Genomic DNA, 17,135 nt, shown 5'->3' with positions numbered 1-17,135 from the left:
TTCTTCCTCTAGCTCAGAAAAATCACCTGAGAGGGCATAAATTCAAATTGAGGAAAGACAGATGTAGGATAGACGTGCGGAAATTTGCCTTTAGCCAGCGGGTGGTTGGTTGGTGGAACAGACTTCCATCCCTTGTGGTGGAGGTTGATAGCCTAAATAAGTTTAAGGCTCAGCTGGACAGGTATTTTGAACGAACAGAGGGGTGAAGTGGAAGTGGTTTTTTTTTTTTTTTTTTTTTGGCTGATGCTGCATAAGCTTGCTTTCTTGCATCAAATGTCTCTACTAATGCTAATGCTAATAGAAATGAGTTTTTCCTCCGTTTTGGAAACTAAGAAAAGAAAAAATCTATGACTTTTTCTCATCTTAGTTTGTGCCCTAGAATATCTCCAAGAATTTTTTTCATATGCTTTTGAAACAAGCTGTATGATATACAATATAGTGGTTTTCGAAAGTAATAGCAATTTTAGCATTACTCCTTAGTCCTCTTAAATGCAGCACGAAAGAAAAGGCCCTCGGGGAGTAACATCTTCCTCCCCACATCGGGTGGAAAAGACCCGAGTTCGAATCCCGTCAATGACGCTGGGAATTTTTATGGGCCTTTTTTACAACGTGGCGGAGTTAATTGATTTCAGATGAGATAACAGTGTGTTTTTTCTCCCGGAAACTTGGGCTTTTCGTCTACAGAACACACACAATTTACATAATATATAGGGTGCAATATGGTCTAAATCGATGATACGCCTAAAACCCTATAACAACAACAACATGAAAGAAAACTGAACAGTTATTTTACTTGTTTTACTGACTTGTAATTGTCAGAAGCACCTTCTACAGATTAGAATAATTCTAAGCAGACAGGAGGCAATGGACATTTAACGTTCGGACTTTGTATACAGGATTATAAGCGATAAATCATGCACTATCTCTTGCTGTTAATGCCAAATAATTTCTTTATTATTATAATTTGCTTGATTTCAAAGGCTATGTTTTCATTTTTTTGGATAAATAAATCATAGTTTAAGCATAAACTATTGTTTTTTTTTACCTTTATTTACCATTACTATGGTCAAATTTCATTCTTGAGAATGTAACCCCCATTACATTCTCAACTATTTAAATGTATAGATATATAGATGCACTCACTGTATCGTGGAAGTCTGCATGGGTAGCACAGTGGTATCATCACCATCCTCCCCACACCAGGTGGAAAAGGCCCAGGTTCAAATACCGTTGATGACGCAAGGAACTTTAACGGGCTTTTTTCACTCCGTGGCTGAGTTAGTTGGTCTCGGGCGTAGATAGCAAGGTTTTCGTCCAGCAAACAGACAAATCGACCATAGAACACACACAATTAAGAGATATAAGACACAGCACGGCAGATGAATTTAATTATTCGGGTGGCCTAAATATAATAGTTAGTTTAGTTTGTATTGCGGAAGTGGTACAGAAATTGCACTGTGCCCATTAGACAGTATCGGAAATACACCAAGTCCGGAATAACATCTCATCGTGGATGAATGTGGCCGTCGACATCTGTCTCACATTGTTTCAGCCAATCGGAGAGCGACAGTAGTACAAATCATCGCAGACTTCAACAAGAGAGGTGCCAGAAATGTCTCCATCAAGACCATCAGGAGATCATTAGCCACAATAGGTTATGGGAGCCTCCAACCCACCAGAGATCCATTGCTAACCCCATGTCACAGGACTCTACACCTCAACTGGGATAAAGGATATCAGCACTGCACCTCGGATGATTAGAGATGGGTCTCCTGGTCCAATGAATTCCATTTCCATTTATTTCGAGCAGATGGGAGGGTGCATATCTAGCGGAAACCGCACAAAGGTATGCACCTGTCTTGTCAACAAGGAACTGTTCAGGCAGTTGGACGGGTGGTAATGGTCTGGGACATGTTCAACTGGAACATGTTGGGACCTCTGGTATGTCTAGATGCATATCTGAATGGTCCAGGTTACGTGGCCATCCTTGCAGACCATCTGCATCCCTTCATGGTCATCGTGCACCCACAGGGCAATGAGCCTCCCCATAGAGCCGTGGTGACTAGAATATGGTACAAACAGCATTCTGCAAATTTTATCACCATGGAATGGCCTCCCCTCCTCGTTCACCAGCATGAACCCCGGGGAGCATTTTTGGGATGCTGTGGAAAGGTCCGTTTGAGCTTAGGATCCTCCACCTAGGAATGTGATGGAATTATGGACAGCAGTGCAGCAAACATAGATGGAAATACCTGTGGAATGCTTTCGTGGACTCAATGCCTTACCACATGACTGCCCTTATACAGGTGAAAGGTGGGCCTACCCATTACTAGGTAAGTATCCCATGATTTCTGTCCTCTCAGTGTGTGTGTATATATATTTGGATAACGAGATAGCCAAACAGCATTTTGGTTTATTCAATCACACTTTGCAGGCTGCCAGTTGTCAAATTCCAGTAGGTCCTTTTTTTAATAAGTACTAACATCTCAATATATAAACTGCAATAACAAAGCAATGGCCTCTCTGTTCATATTTCTAAAATTTAATTTTTTTAATGTGATTTTTTTTTCACATTTTCTATCCTTAAAAATATGAAAATCAAGCAGAATAAAATATATATTTGAGAATAAATAAACTTAGTTGTTTACTTTTGCTTACAGGTACATAAGCGAAGTATTTATGAAACACTGCTTAAAATAAAAGAAGGACTAGAACTTGTAAACACTTTAAGTCCTCAGTTGATTGGCCACTTGGAAAGGTAATTATATATTTTTAAAGGTTTTATTATATATTTTTTATATTATTTGTTTCCTATTAATGAGATACAAATGTGAATTAAGGTTTACAGATGTCTTATTTTAATAATACAACTCATCCTGCTATAATAGATGATGTGTATCCCAAATAAACAATGTGTAGTAGAAATGCATATTATGGCATGCATATTTTAATATAAAAATCAAGGATAAGTTCCATAAAAGTTATAAATTTTCAATACTTACCCAACTTTAAAATTTATTTTTGTATTTTTATTATGCCATAGTATCAATTAGTACCAACTGTGCAGTACTACATTCAGTGTACTGGAGAATGAAAGAGACCCGAGGGTAATTTTGCAGTCAGATGTGAAGTTTTCTGAGTAGGATAGACAGGCTGCCACATCAGTTTATGGGATCTTGTTAGTGATATACAGGAATTTTGCTAGTAGGAATAAAGAGGTGATTACCCCTCTGGATAAGGCAATGGTCAGACCACACCATAAGTACTGCATACAGTTTAAAGTATGCAGTACTGTAGTGCTGCATACAGACCACACCTTAAGTACTGCATGTAGTACTATATGCAGTAATGCCAGGACACCCAAAAGAACCCAGCACAATACTTCATTTTGTGTTGTAAATGAAATATTGTGCTGGGTTCTGTTGGGGTCCTGGCTTTTGGCCGCAGGGCCCCTGGTGGGACCAGGGCCTTGCAGGTCCAGGTGATTACCCCTCTGGATAAGGAGGTGTAGGGCAGACAGGCTGCCACAGCAGTTTATGGGACCTTGTTAGTGATATACAGGAATTTTGCTAGCAGGAATAATTAGGTGATTACCCCTCTGGATAAGGCAATGGTCAGACCACACCTTAAGTACTGCATACAGGTCTTGAGGCCTCATTTTAAGAAAGATGTGGAGCTGCTGGAATAAGTACAGAGAAGAACAATAGCTGACCGGGCTAGCCGGGTGGGTAAAGTGCCTGCCTGGCAACCCAAAGGTTGCGGGTTTGAATCCCGCTTTGGGCTTGGGTCAGATTACTGCAAAAACCTTGGTAGGTGCATTATAGCCACAGAAGCCGATGCGAATATAACTAACAAAAAAAAAAAAAAAAAAAGAAGGGCAATGAGATTGGTGAGGGGAACAAAGTGTTGCTCTTACCAAGAAAGGCTTACTTTCTGCAAATTACAGCATCTGGAGACTAGGCACCTGCAAGGTGATCTGATTGAGGTGTATAAGGCTTTGAATGGTTTGAGCAAGTTCAGTGCTGATGGGATTCTTCTTGCTGAGATATGCACTTGAGGGGAGCATAAATTCAAATTGAGAAAAGATGTGAACATTTGCCTTTAGCCAGTGGGAGGTTGATTGCTGGAACAAACTTCCATCTGTCATGGAATTTATGGCTTAAATAAATTCAAGGAAGAACTGGACAAATTCTTGGAGTGAGTGGATGGGTGAAATGGGAAGGTTCTCTTTTTTTTTGGCTAATGCTGTATAAGCTTGCTTTCTTGCATCATATGCCTCTACTAATGCTATGCTGTTATTGGTAAATAACATTAAACTCAAAAGTTATTAAAAAATATATTATTTATTGAAATAAAATATACATGAGCGTCATTTTTTTAATTTTAATGGTTAATTTTTCATTTGGAGAAAGGGGGTAAGAATCGTTCTGTATAGAGCTGAGTTTTTTAAAACAATGAATGACTAAGTTGATTTTTTTTTTTTCCCCTCCCTCTTCAAAAATAAATCTGTAATAAATCAGATCATTCACATTACTTTGGAATGTGCAGCTTCTTTCAATGTCACAACCCATTTGGAAACCATTTTCACAATACTTTAAAACTTATATTTTTATTCTAATAATAATTTTTTCAAAAAACTTTCTGTGTGAACCAGTCATGTTTTTTTTTTATATTTATTGTTTATATATAAATAAATATATACAAGGAGGTGTCAAAAGGTTTGTACCTCCACCTGGAAATAATAGCCCTAGAAAAGTGAAACTTCATGGGAACTTTAATCATTTTCTGTGTACTCTCCATGTATAGTAACACATTTCTCCCATATATGGATCAGTTGTTTAATGCCTTGATCATAGAAGTCCACACTTTTTGCCTAAAACCACGATTGCACGTCATTGATGACTTCCTAAGACGAATCAAAGCGGCGTCCACACAATAGTTTCTTCATTTCTTGAAACAAAAGTGTGATGGTAGGTGCTGCAGTAATTCAAAGCCACACTGGGCAACAAAATTGGTGGTGGCAACAGCCGTGTCAGCTGATGTATTGTCTGACAGAAGATGGGCACCTTTGGTTAACATTCCATGAATTTTTCACCTTCAGAGCATCGCGTAACTTTTTCAAATGATTTCTGTAGTATTCTCCAGTAAGTGTGGAACCACAAGGTAGGTAATCTGTCAGGATAACCCCTTTTTCTGTCCCAAAACACGGACAACATCACCTTCTTTGCAGAGGGAGTAGTCTTTGCCTTTGTGGGAGTTGGGGAGGAGTTGTGCTTCCACTGCTTTGACATGTCATTAGTCTCCAGATCATACTGGTACACCCAGCATTCGTCATTTGTCACCAACCGATCAAAAAAGTTCTCAACATCTGCATTACACAAATCCAACAGTTGGCTAGAACATTGTATTTGACGTTGCTTCTGCAAAGGCATCAGCAATCTTGGAACCCATGATGCGAAGACCTTAGACATGTGCAGATAGTCATGTAAAATGCTGTGGGCAGACCCTAACTACTTCCCACTGCATTTGTGATCAAATGAATTGCCACATGTCTTGCTCAGCACCAGCTGCTCAACCTTAGCAACTGTCTCACTGTCTGTGGATGCTGATGGCCTTCCTTCTCTTGGGTCGTCAAAGGCATTTGTATGACTGCACTAGAACTCCCGTTTCCACTCTTTTGCAGTGTCATAGAATGGACAATTCTGCCCATACATAGCTTTCATTTCTTTGTCAATTTCCTGAGCTTCTTTGCCCTGCAAATGCAGGAACTTGATCACTGCTCAGTACTCACTTTGTCAACCATAGCATCCTTCCTCAGATTCTGGGCTCCACCTCTGGTGTACGATCACCTACAGGAATGAAATTTCACATGTTAATTATTGAATATGTAGACAACTTATACACTGATGAGCCAAAACATTATGACAACCTACCTAATATGATGTAGTAGTAGTGGCATGTGATGCAAGAAAGCGATGTGATGTCAAAATCCTCCATGTGCAGACATGGAGGATTTTGGCATATGACACTGCAAAAGAGTGGAAACGGGAGTTCCAGTGCAGTTGTACAAGTGTCTTTGACGAGCCAAGAGAAGGAAGGAAGGCCATTAGCATCCACAGACAGTGAGACGGTTGCTAAGGTTGAGCAGCTGGTGCTGAGCAACAGATGTGGCAATTCATTTCATCACAAATGCAGTGGGAATTAGTTAGGGTCTACCACAATGGTCCTCCATGTGCAGCCAAAACAGGTCGTACCCGGTGAGGCATGGATGCTACAAGATTTCTAAATGTGTCTTGTGGTATCTAGTACCAACACGTAATCAGCAGACCCTTTAACTCCTGTAAGGTCCGTGGTTGAGATGCCACAGATTGGAGTTGCTGTTCCAACACAAACCACAGATGCTCAATGGGATTGATGCCTGGGGAATTTGGAGGCCAGGGAAAGACCTGGAAGTCTTCCTCGTGTTCCACAAACCAGTCTCAAACAATCCGGGTGGTGTGGCATGCCGCATTATCCTACTGAAAGATGGCACTGCCAGAGGAGAAGACCGTTACCATGAATTGTGTACCTGGTCAGCAATGAATTTTAGGTAGGTGGTAGAAGTCAGAGTGCCTGACATATGGGTAACTGGACCCAGGGTATCCCAGCATAACACCGCCGCCACCAGCTTGTTTTTGTCCCACAGTGCATCCAGATGCCATCACTTCCCCAGCTAAACGACGCACGTATACTCGGCTGTCCACATGGTGCAACAGGAAATGTGATTCACTGACCAGACCTTCTTCCAATCACTCAAGGTGATTGGAAGAAGGTCTCAATGCTCGCGTGCCCATTGTAGACGCTGTCGCTGGTGAACCGTGGTTAGCATGGGCACTCAGAGTGGCCTGCGACTATGCAGCCCCATTTTTAGCAGGGTTCGATGTACTGTGTGTTGTGACACATTACTCCCATCACCGGCATTCCAATTACCTGCGAGTTGCACCACATTCTCCCTTCCATTGCCACGTACCATCTGGGAGCGCCTTTGCACACTTTGAGCATCGATGAGCCATAGTTGTCCAACACCTCGCCGACAGTTCATGGATTTCCCCTCCTCGGACCACTCTCGGTAGGTACTAACTGCGGCTGACCGTGAGCATCCCACCAGCTGTGCTGTTTCAGATGTGCTCTGACCCAGCCATCTGGCCATTACAGTTTGACCTTTATCAAACTTGCTTAAATCCGCTGCCTTTCCCATCTGAAGAACAAGTATAACACTGATTAACAGAACTCAGTATCAGGTGTTTTTTATACCATGTCCCGACCCGCACACGCACTGTAGTTCACCTGCAGTTGCTTCAATTTGCATAACGACTCGCTGGTCATAATATTTTAGTTCATCGGTTTATTAAAAATGGCATCTTCTTACTGTTCTTTTATCTAGGTCAGGGTACGAATTTTTTGATAACCCCCTCATAAATATGGCCAACCACAAACTGAAATGACAATAGTGAGAAAGAGAGTAGCAAGGTGGTGTTATGGGTTTCATCCATAACTTTGAATTTAATTTCAAAGTAGTCACAAATAGTGTGGGTCACCTGACAGGTTCTCACCTCCAGTCATTCCGTAAAAACCGTAAAATCACTTTGGAAACTATTGTAGTAAAAGTTCATCTATGTTTAAGAAATTATAAAAAATTTCAGATTTTTTATTTTTAATTATTAACTAACTCAGGACCATTATTTTGGAGAGTCACCTGTCAGGTGACCTGCTGTTGCTACCAGATTAACATTATATAAGTTCTTAAGATAATATTAAACCATTACTTGTGAATCTTTCTTTCACTGCCATGAAAGGAAAATTGCACTTGTAAATGCTCAATATAGATTCTTTTTTAGTTCCACTATTTTCCTCTTACAGTTCTTCCATTAACTGAAAGCTTATCCTTCATTTTGCTGATAATAACACTCCACGTTCCACTTTCCAGTTTGACGGTCCTGTTCGGTACAAACAACTGCAACAACTTATCAAATGTCCAATATCCAGCACTAGTTCCTGAAATGCTGATCTCCAGGTAAAAATCTAGCAGCAAGAAGAAACAAAAAAGTCTGCTGCTTACATGCTTATTTTCAATGGTGTTTCTGCTTGAGGCAACCCTGGCATCTAACTTTTCTGGAAATAAGCATAAGACAAGACTGCTTCCAGCCCTAAATTATGTTAAGTTCCAGCCCTAAATTATGCCTAAGGAACTTAACATAATTTAGGTAACTGCCGATTTATAAAAAAGAATGGTTTCTAAATTGTTTTGTGCCATCTGTGGAAAACTAAAGCAGAAAAATGTAGTAAAAGTTTTATTACTATAATGCTCCAGGCCATCCAAAAGATTTAAGTGATCGAAAATGTTGAAGTACTGTTCTTGTCACCTAATACAACTTCTTTAATTCAGCCATTAGATCAAGGCATATCTACCATTAAAACTCATTACATCAGAAAATTTTACAATGGATTTTGGAAAAATTTGATTCTAAATCTGTTGAAATGATGGAGGCATGGAAACATTTCTCAATTGTGGACTGTATCAGAATCATAACTTTATCGCTCAAAGAAATAAAACTGTTAACATTTAAAACCGTTTTAGAAAAATGTATAACCAGAGTCAATTCATTCAGGAAATATGGGCGAACTGGCATAAAACGGAATCGGTGCAATAGTAGATATTGCTAAGTCGGTAGGAGGGGGGGAAGGTTTGATGATATGACTACTGAAGACATTCAAGAATTACTGGTAGAAAAGAGGCTGGCGAAGGGGATTTGGTGGAAATGGCATCGGAGGTAAACCAAATCAATTCAGATGATGATAGCGCAGATGAAAACTCTGAAGTTCCAAATTTTACACTAAAAAGCATACGGGAAAGCATAAACTGAGCCAAGCAATTAGAATATTATTTTTTGGATGCAGATCCTTCGACTGAGAGGAACATAAATTTCAAAAGGGAGCTTCAAAAATACTTAGATCTATACCATGACAATTTACAAAGATCTAGCAAAACCCGGATTACTGATTTTTTTAAAGAGAGCAGAAGATACAAAACTAGATGCTGTAGAAGAAAGTTCAGAAGGTGAAGATATTCTGCAACAGAGAAAACATTCTCGTTTTATTGTGCTTAGCAACAGTGAAGAGGCAGAAAATTAAATGAACTATCATTATCTGATATACTGGTATATGTATCACAGTTTGTAAGATGCTTGTTCAGTTATTACTATTTTTAATTAAAATTAAGTTTCTGATTTATAAAAAAAATGGTGTATTTTTGTTAGCTTTTGGAATGTTACCCCCCCCTCCTTTTAGTACTGGTTCTTAGTCCCATATAACACGGTTTTGCACTGCATGAGGTTTTATGGGAACCTAACTGCCGTGTTGTATGGGGGTTATCTGTACTCATCTTTAATATCTTATGCTGGAATAATTCCCTCTCTTTTGGTTCCATGTATCTATGAAATAACTTTTAGCAAGTTTAAATCTTAAAGAACAAATACAGTACTCGCCCTTTCTTAGACTTGTTGCTTAAAAGCAATTAGTGAAATTGAAAAAATAATAGAGAAATCAAAGATTTCATTTGTCAGTATCAGATTTTCTTATCAAATTTATTGGAGCTAGTCTAATAGAAATGTCTTATAAACAATTTTTTCCTATGTGTACTAAAGTATTGTACCTTTTTTGTATAATAATTATACATAAATACATGTATAAATGAAGATTGATGCAATAAAGCATCATATGTTTAAGAGTGTAAGTATTCTATATAATATTGGTGTAAATACACCATAGAAAACTCTTAAACAAAAAAACCATGTTAGTAGTTTGAAGGGGCATCATTTTATCTGTATCTCATATTGTGCTCCTCCTTCACAACGAGTTGCCATGTATTGCACTACCTCGAATAAGTAATGCTTTGCTAAAAGAGAAGACTATTGTTACGTATTCTCGGTGGACACCACCACCCAGATGGCACCGTTTCAAGGCTTGTTGGCCCTTACTACTAACGTAGTTTTTTTGCTTAAGAGTTTTCTATGGTATATTTACACCAATATTATATAGAATACTTACACCCTTAATCATATGATGCCTTATTGCATCAATCTTCATTTATACATTATTATGTACACCTTCTGGCGTCTCTGATATTGTGTGATTATCGTCACAACTAGATTATCATGTCTGCAATACCAGGGTGCCTGCCCACCCACCGACCAAGGGCCAATAAGCCTTGAAATGGTGCCGTCTGGGGGAGCCTGATGGCCACTGAGTTTCCGAGAATAGGTAACAACAATCTTCTCTTCTGGGAAAGAGTTGCCTATTCAAGGAATATACTAGCTTTTAAGTAGTGTGAGTTGAAGGAGTAACTGTCCCTTTCTTCCTTCTATGGTATTTCCTTCCTCTACCTCTCCTTCTATCACCTTCCAACAACTTTTTTGCTTTCCTGAGTCTAATAGGGATAGTATGAGGATAACAGAGATCTTTACCCATACCATATTTCAAACGGTGCTGTCTGGGTGGTGGTGCCCACCGAGAATAAGTAACAATAGTCTTCTCTTTTGAATGGGTTGAGCACGCTGAATTCTGATGGGATCCTTCCACTTGTTCAGATTACGAACCTAAGGGGGCATAAATTCAAATCAAGAAAAGACAGATGTAGAATAGATGTGCGGAAATTTGCCTTTAGCCAGCGGGTGGTTAATTGCTGGAACAAACTTCCATCTGTCGTTGCGGAAGTTGATAGGTTGAATAAATTTAAAGAGGAACTGGACAGGCATTTGGAAGGAATGGTGTGTTTTTTTTTTTTTTTTTTGGCTGATGCTGCATAAGCTCATACACTTGCTTTCTTGCATCACATGCCACTACTACTACTACTACTTTTAGCGAAGCGTTACTTATTCGAGGTAGTGCAATACATGGCAACTCATTGTGAAGGAGGAGCACAATATGAGATACAGATAAAATGATGTCCCATTCAAACTACTAATGTAGTTTTTTGGTTTAAGAGTTTTCTGTGGTATATTTACACCAATATTATATAAAGACATTTGTACAAGATGGCTGCCCAATTCAATTTTATACTGTTTCAATTGGCCTTTGCTATTTTCTTAGTGATTACCACTTTCAGAAGTAATAAATATCGCATAACTTGTAAAGCTGCATGCCTTTACATACGAACAGAAATGGCAAGACAAATTTAAAAAAAAAATTTCAGTAATCAACAAGTATGACTAACTTATTGCAGTCAACAAAGAAAAATAAAAAAAAGTGAAATTTGATTTCATTATTGAAGGACTTTTCTCCCATCTTGGCCAACAACCCATCTATAGGCGAGATTTAAATTACAGTACAAATGAATACTTTCTTTGAAGTGTACAGAATCAAGTCTAGCCATGATTGGTCGTATTATTAAAGAGAAAGTAAGGTTTCTTCATTTTATGTCTTGTAAGTTCTGGATGTCATGAAACACAACTTAATCTGATTGAAAAAAAAAAAAATATATATATACAAATGGTTGCCTAGGGGCAATCTCATCTGCAGTGCATTTTAAAATCAGGTTTATCAAAAATTTCTGATTGATTTGGTGTGACCTGATTGTATTATTTGTTTCTTTTTTTGTATCAGTAGCATTATATTTAGATATACTTTTAACTCTTTCTTAACTTATAATAATGGTACTTAATTTTTCAGCCAGAGAAGAAGGAAAATAAAGGAGGAAAAAGAAAACTGACAGGAATTAAATGGATTGGTTTTCTTTCCTGTGTAAACTGGAAAGGAAAAAAAAGACAAATTCTGAAAAAAAATTTCCCAGTAGAATTTTGTTAGAACATTAAATGGAAGGTTTGGCAAATCAAGTAGTTGGCTGTGAATTGTCTTTACATCTCTGTGGTGGTTTTAATTATATGCCTGCCTCATAAAAAAAAGTGTCCATTTGTGTGTCACTATATCATTTTCTGTCAACGAATTGTTACGAGCTTATATTGTAAAAAAGATTTTTGTTAATCTGTGAAAACTGAGATAGGAATAGGATATTCAATCAGTTTTGTCACATTTAATATAAATAATTACTTCCAATTTATACATTTCATTAATTCATGTGAAGAAGTTAGTTTATTTATTTCTCAAATTTAATCAAAATAATGGTTTGTATATTTCTGTATATAAATTTTTTCTGTCATTATCTTTTCCAGAAATATATATTTTTTAATTCTGTGTTAAAGTGAAATAAAAATTAAAACATACTTTTCCTTTTAAAAAATCACTATGTTATCCTTTTTTATTCTTCTAAATATCTCTTTATAGCTAGATAACATATCTGCAAAATTTTTTGGTTGTGGCTTAGCCATTATAAAGCTGTAACCAAACAGGATGGGAATAACATATGTTAAATGCAGTGAAAACTTTATTTTTAATGAAAGTTATCTTAATATTTATGATTTAATTAATAAAATGATGAAAAATAAAGATTGTTTAATATATACTAAAAATTAGGACTAGGTGTCTAAAAATTATACATTTTCCTGGTTTGTCCATGATAACCTACTCATAAATAAAACAAAAGCTTAAGAGCAGCCCCAGAGCCCCAAGAACATGAAACACTGGCAGGCTTTTTCAGAAAGACTGCAAACAATATCAACAGTATTCAGTTACACATACCACCCAGTCACATATGCCCTCTTGGTGCCTCCGTAGCCAGGTGAGTAGGAGTACCACACGCTTCTTGATTAGACCGGGGTTCAAGCCCATGACCACCAAATACGGAGGATGCGGAAAGGTCAGGGAATGACCACTGCATATCCCCGGAGCAATATGGCCTTAGTTGCTCCTAAAAACCAAATAACAAACAACAAACATATGCCCTCATAGATAGCACAGTTGGTAGGATCAGTGGCCTCCCCACAACCAGGTGAAAAAGACCTGAGTTCCAGCCCTGTCAGTGATGGGAGGAATTTATATAGGTCTTTTTCACAAAGTGGCTGAGTTAGTTGGTCTCAGGTGAGAGCAGCAGGGTGTTTTCTCCTGGAAACTGGTTTTTCATTCAGCAAAAAAATTATCTCAGAATGCACGCAATTTACAGACTTAGTCACTAATGCTCCTAAAAACCCTACTACTACAACAACAGTCACATATGACTAGTGTCACAATGCAGAAATATGTTCCCATGAAAATACAAAAACTTATGAATTGATGTTGATCATTATGAATTGAGATGGTAAAATTGTTTAACCATTTCTGGATATTGTAAAGTGGTGGCTTCTACAATGTATTGAATGTGAATGCCATTGTCTCTAATTCATTTTTCCCATTATTGCTCATGTAATGATATCAACTATCTTGTATACCAACCTTACACAGAATGTAATTTTGGGTTTTTTTGGATCACAAAGTGGTGTGGCCCTTTTCCACATTATTGAAAGTGCATGTAGAGGTTGCATATGCTGATAATTTATCTTTCAGCAAGATCTGCTAAAATAATATAATAAAATAAAATAATATAGAAGTGACATGTCATTTCATCTTATGCAACAAGTTTTAACATTACTGATCCTTAACTGCAGATTTACACCTAGTATTTGCATCTAACATATGCCAGTTAAGTTGCCATGCAATGTTTTCTGTGATATTTAGAACAGCTGTTCCCAAAACTGCCATGGCACCCTGGGTAGCGCAGCAAACTCACGATATTTTAAAAATATAAAATATCTGTGGAATATTTTAAATTTTCAAGGGAAACAGTGATACACTGCAGGAACTACAGCTTGAGGTGGTACACAGTTTTAACATTACCTATTAAGTTGTTTGGACCTAACTACTTAATAAGCAAAGCTGCTAAGTATTTCTTTTGGCTTGGGGCACCATAAAAAAAATTACTGAGACACTAAGGGTGCCATGAACTGAGAAAGTTTAGGAACTTCTGATTTAGAACAATACGAAAGGCGAACCATTATTCAAAAGTGTACCAATGCCTACTTGCCTATGCTACTCATGTGTGGACAGAAGAGCAACATCTGTATATATGCTTATCAAAATAGCCATCTATCTCTCCATCCTATGCAGCTTAAATTGGAGCCTTGCTGCATTGACAACAATTAAATCACCTCTGAAATGAAATTCGGCTCCTGAAGAAGGTAAATAGGAAACAACCTTGTGACTCAAAACCAGTGGCCTCAATGCAATCATTAGCAACCATACCAAACCAGCCATTGGGGCCTGTGACTCCTTGCAGTCCTCCCACAGTGACAGACCGTATGGTATGGTAGTTTTGCCCCAGCTCTGAACTGCAACTAAGCTTGCTAACTCACTAGAGATTCAGTGGTGTTCCACTCTCAGTGATGCCCAAAAACCTTCAAGCAACAGTAAAAATAACATCCATGGAAGGACCAGATTCCTTCCTGCTACCCTAAGCGTCACTCCTGAATGCCCTACTTGTCTGATAAGGATTCATCTTTCAGCCAGGTACCTATCTCATCATATGATCAATGAGGCATGCAGTCTTGACATTGATCTAATAGAGATTGCTCTTAGTTGGAGTTACTGAAAAAATATTTTCAATGACAGGTCGACTTTCCAGGAATCCGATATCAGCATTAGCATTAGAAGAGGCATACGATGCAAGAAAGCAAGCTTATGCAACATCAGCCAAAAAAAAAAACCTCCCATTTCACTTCCTTTCATTCCCACAGGAACTAGTAGTTGTTGGTACTCTATTGTCAGGGAACATGTTTGTAAAAAATAAAAGTGGAACAGGGTACAAAAGGTTATATAGTTGTACACGTTGGCACTAATGATATTAAAAGTAGGAGACCGGCAGAATTACTTAACAAGTACAGGTCACTGTTGAAAAAAACTGGGAATTAGTGTTGAATTTAAGTGTCTGCAATTCTGACCAGACACTATAGGAGAGAGTATATGATCAGAGCCTTATCGATCAATTCGGCCCTGGGAAGATAATGCATAATGCAAGGCTCAAAGGGTAGAATTTTTTTCAGCCTGGTCTGTACTTTTTAACAGGAGAGACTGCTTCTACAGGGATGGGATACACTTAAATAGAAGGGTGCAAGAATATTTGCTGATGCTATCGAAGCAGTGTTAGGTGCGTCGGAAAACTGCTAGCTTTGGGGATACAAGGAATAATAGATTAACAGTAGCCACTGGCAGAGGTGAAAGTGATTCTTGCACTGCTTCTATTGGAATAAGCAGAAGCCTGGAAAACAAGATGCAGGATGTTTCAGAGACTGCTGGGAGTTATTGTGGTACAAGTAAACACATGGGTTGTGTTAGGGTAGCTAAGAATAGGAACAGGTGCATGTATACTTGCGTGTACACCAATGCTAGGAGTTTGGTAAATAAATTTGATGAATTTGAGGTATTGCTCAAAGCATCAAAGGTGGATATTGTTGGGATATCAAAGACATAGTGTCACACATATAAGGAATGCAGAACTGGAATTTGTGGAGTACAACGTGTACAGAAAGGATAGACAGTATAGGAAAGGATAGGAAGGAAGGAGAGTTTATGCTATTAGTTAAGAAACACACAAAATCCAAGGAAGTGAAGCCAGTCGACACTGCTGGACAGTTTAGCGTCGAGTCCATTTGATGTGACATAAGCATTGGGAGATCAAAATTGAGAGTAGGAATGTGATATAGGCCTAATGACTCTGATGAGTATAATAAGAAACTGTACAGGGAAATAGAGTGGGCCAGTAAATCAGAGTCTTATAATGGAGGATTTTAATTTCCCAGATATTGACTGGAATTTGTGGGTTGGTCACTCACACACTAGCAAGGCTTTTGTGGATTTATTGGATGATTGTTTTCTACATCAGCATGTTCGGGAGGCAACTAGAGGGAGTAATACTCTTGATTTGATTATCAGTAGTGATTCTTCATGCATTAAGAATCTGCGGATAAATGAACCACTAGGTGGCAGTGATCACAGTGTGCTGAAGTGGGAATTACTCAAAGAGGTAACTACCATCAGGGGTAAAGGGAAGGGTTATTGCTTTTGTAAAGGTGACTATGATGGTCTGAGACAGTATTTAAATTCTATACAGTGGGACCAACTGATGATGTTACCAACAGCAAATTCAAAATGGGAAGCATTCAAAGAACTTATCTTGGAAGCTACTAGGCTTTACATACCAACTAAAAAATATTGTTCAAAGTTTAGGCCTAAATGGATGTCAGATGAACTAATGAGACATATGGCAGAGAAGAAAAATGCATGGGATACATATAAATTAACCCGTGACACAGAAGCCTATGATAGATATAAGTTGATCTGTAACCAAGTTACAAAGGATGTTAAGCAGGCTAAGGCAGATTACGAGAAATCTTTGGCAAGGGATGCAAAGAAAAACAGCAAAGAGTTCTTTACTTGTGTAAACTCTAGAAGGAAGGGGATGAATCAGATTGGTCCACTTGATATAGATAGTTCAACTGTTGATGATCCTGCTCAGGTAGCTAACAAACTAAATGAATATTTTGCATCAACATTCACACATGAGGAGTTATTCAGGGAGGGAAATGCCAGAGGTGTATTCAGCTCTGGCAGTAAGCTAGATAATCTTGTAATAACTGAGAGTAAAGTGGAGAAATTGTTGAAGATAAACACAAGAAAGGCACCTGGGGTGGATGGGGTCTATCCAGTTATATTAAAGGAGGCAGCAAGGGAAGTAAGCAAACCCTTAGCCATAATTATGAGAGCTTCCTTGGACTCAGGGGAGGTACCCATAGACGGGAGATGTGCAAATGTGACCCCAATTCACAAAGGAGGATCAAAGGCTGACGCAATAATTATAGACCTGTGAGTTTTAGACTTGGAACTTCTAAAATTATAGACCTGGAACTTCTCTTCCAGGAAAATTAATGGAGGCACTGGTTAAAGAAGCACTGCAGGATCATTTAGACAAGACTTCAGTTATAGCTCGGACACAGCATGGTTTGTTAAGGGGAAGTCTTGCCTGACCAGTTTGATTGGATACTATGATGCAGTCACAAAAGAACTGGATGCAGGGAATAACTTTGATATTATATACTTGGAGCTTAGAAAGGCTTTTGATACATGGAAGATTGCTGCACAAATTGGAGCAGTGTGGCATTGGAGGCAAATTGCTG

General features: G+C 38.3%; 1 protein-coding gene across 3 annotated transcripts in view; it reads left to right on the top strand.

The window, feature by feature from the left end:
• The window catches only part of LOC150076092 (tumor protein 63-like), a 66,383-nt gene extending 54,403 nt beyond the window's left edge, over positions 1–11,980 (top strand). For all 3 annotated transcript variants that reach the window (XM_090387502.1, XM_090387504.1, XM_090387503.1), the window contains 2 exons: positions 2,661–2,758; positions 11,707–11,980. In XM_090387502.1, the coding sequence (XP_090243628.1) occupies positions 2,661–2,758; positions 11,707–11,746 (138 nt within the window). In that variant the 3' untranslated portion in view covers positions 11,747–11,980. The remainder of the gene's footprint in view (positions 1–2,660; positions 2,759–11,706) is intronic.
• Positions 11,981–17,135: the final 5,155 nt, after the last annotated feature.

This window comes from Mastigoproctus giganteus, chromosome 13, assembly GCF_048544385.1.
Source record: "Mastigoproctus giganteus isolate SK-2022 chromosome 13, ASM4854438v1, whole genome shotgun sequence".
Taxonomy (NCBI): Eukaryota; Metazoa; Arthropoda; class Arachnida; order Uropygi; family Thelyphonidae; genus Mastigoproctus; species Mastigoproctus giganteus.
This window is presented reverse-complemented; position numbering and strand designations above follow the sequence as displayed.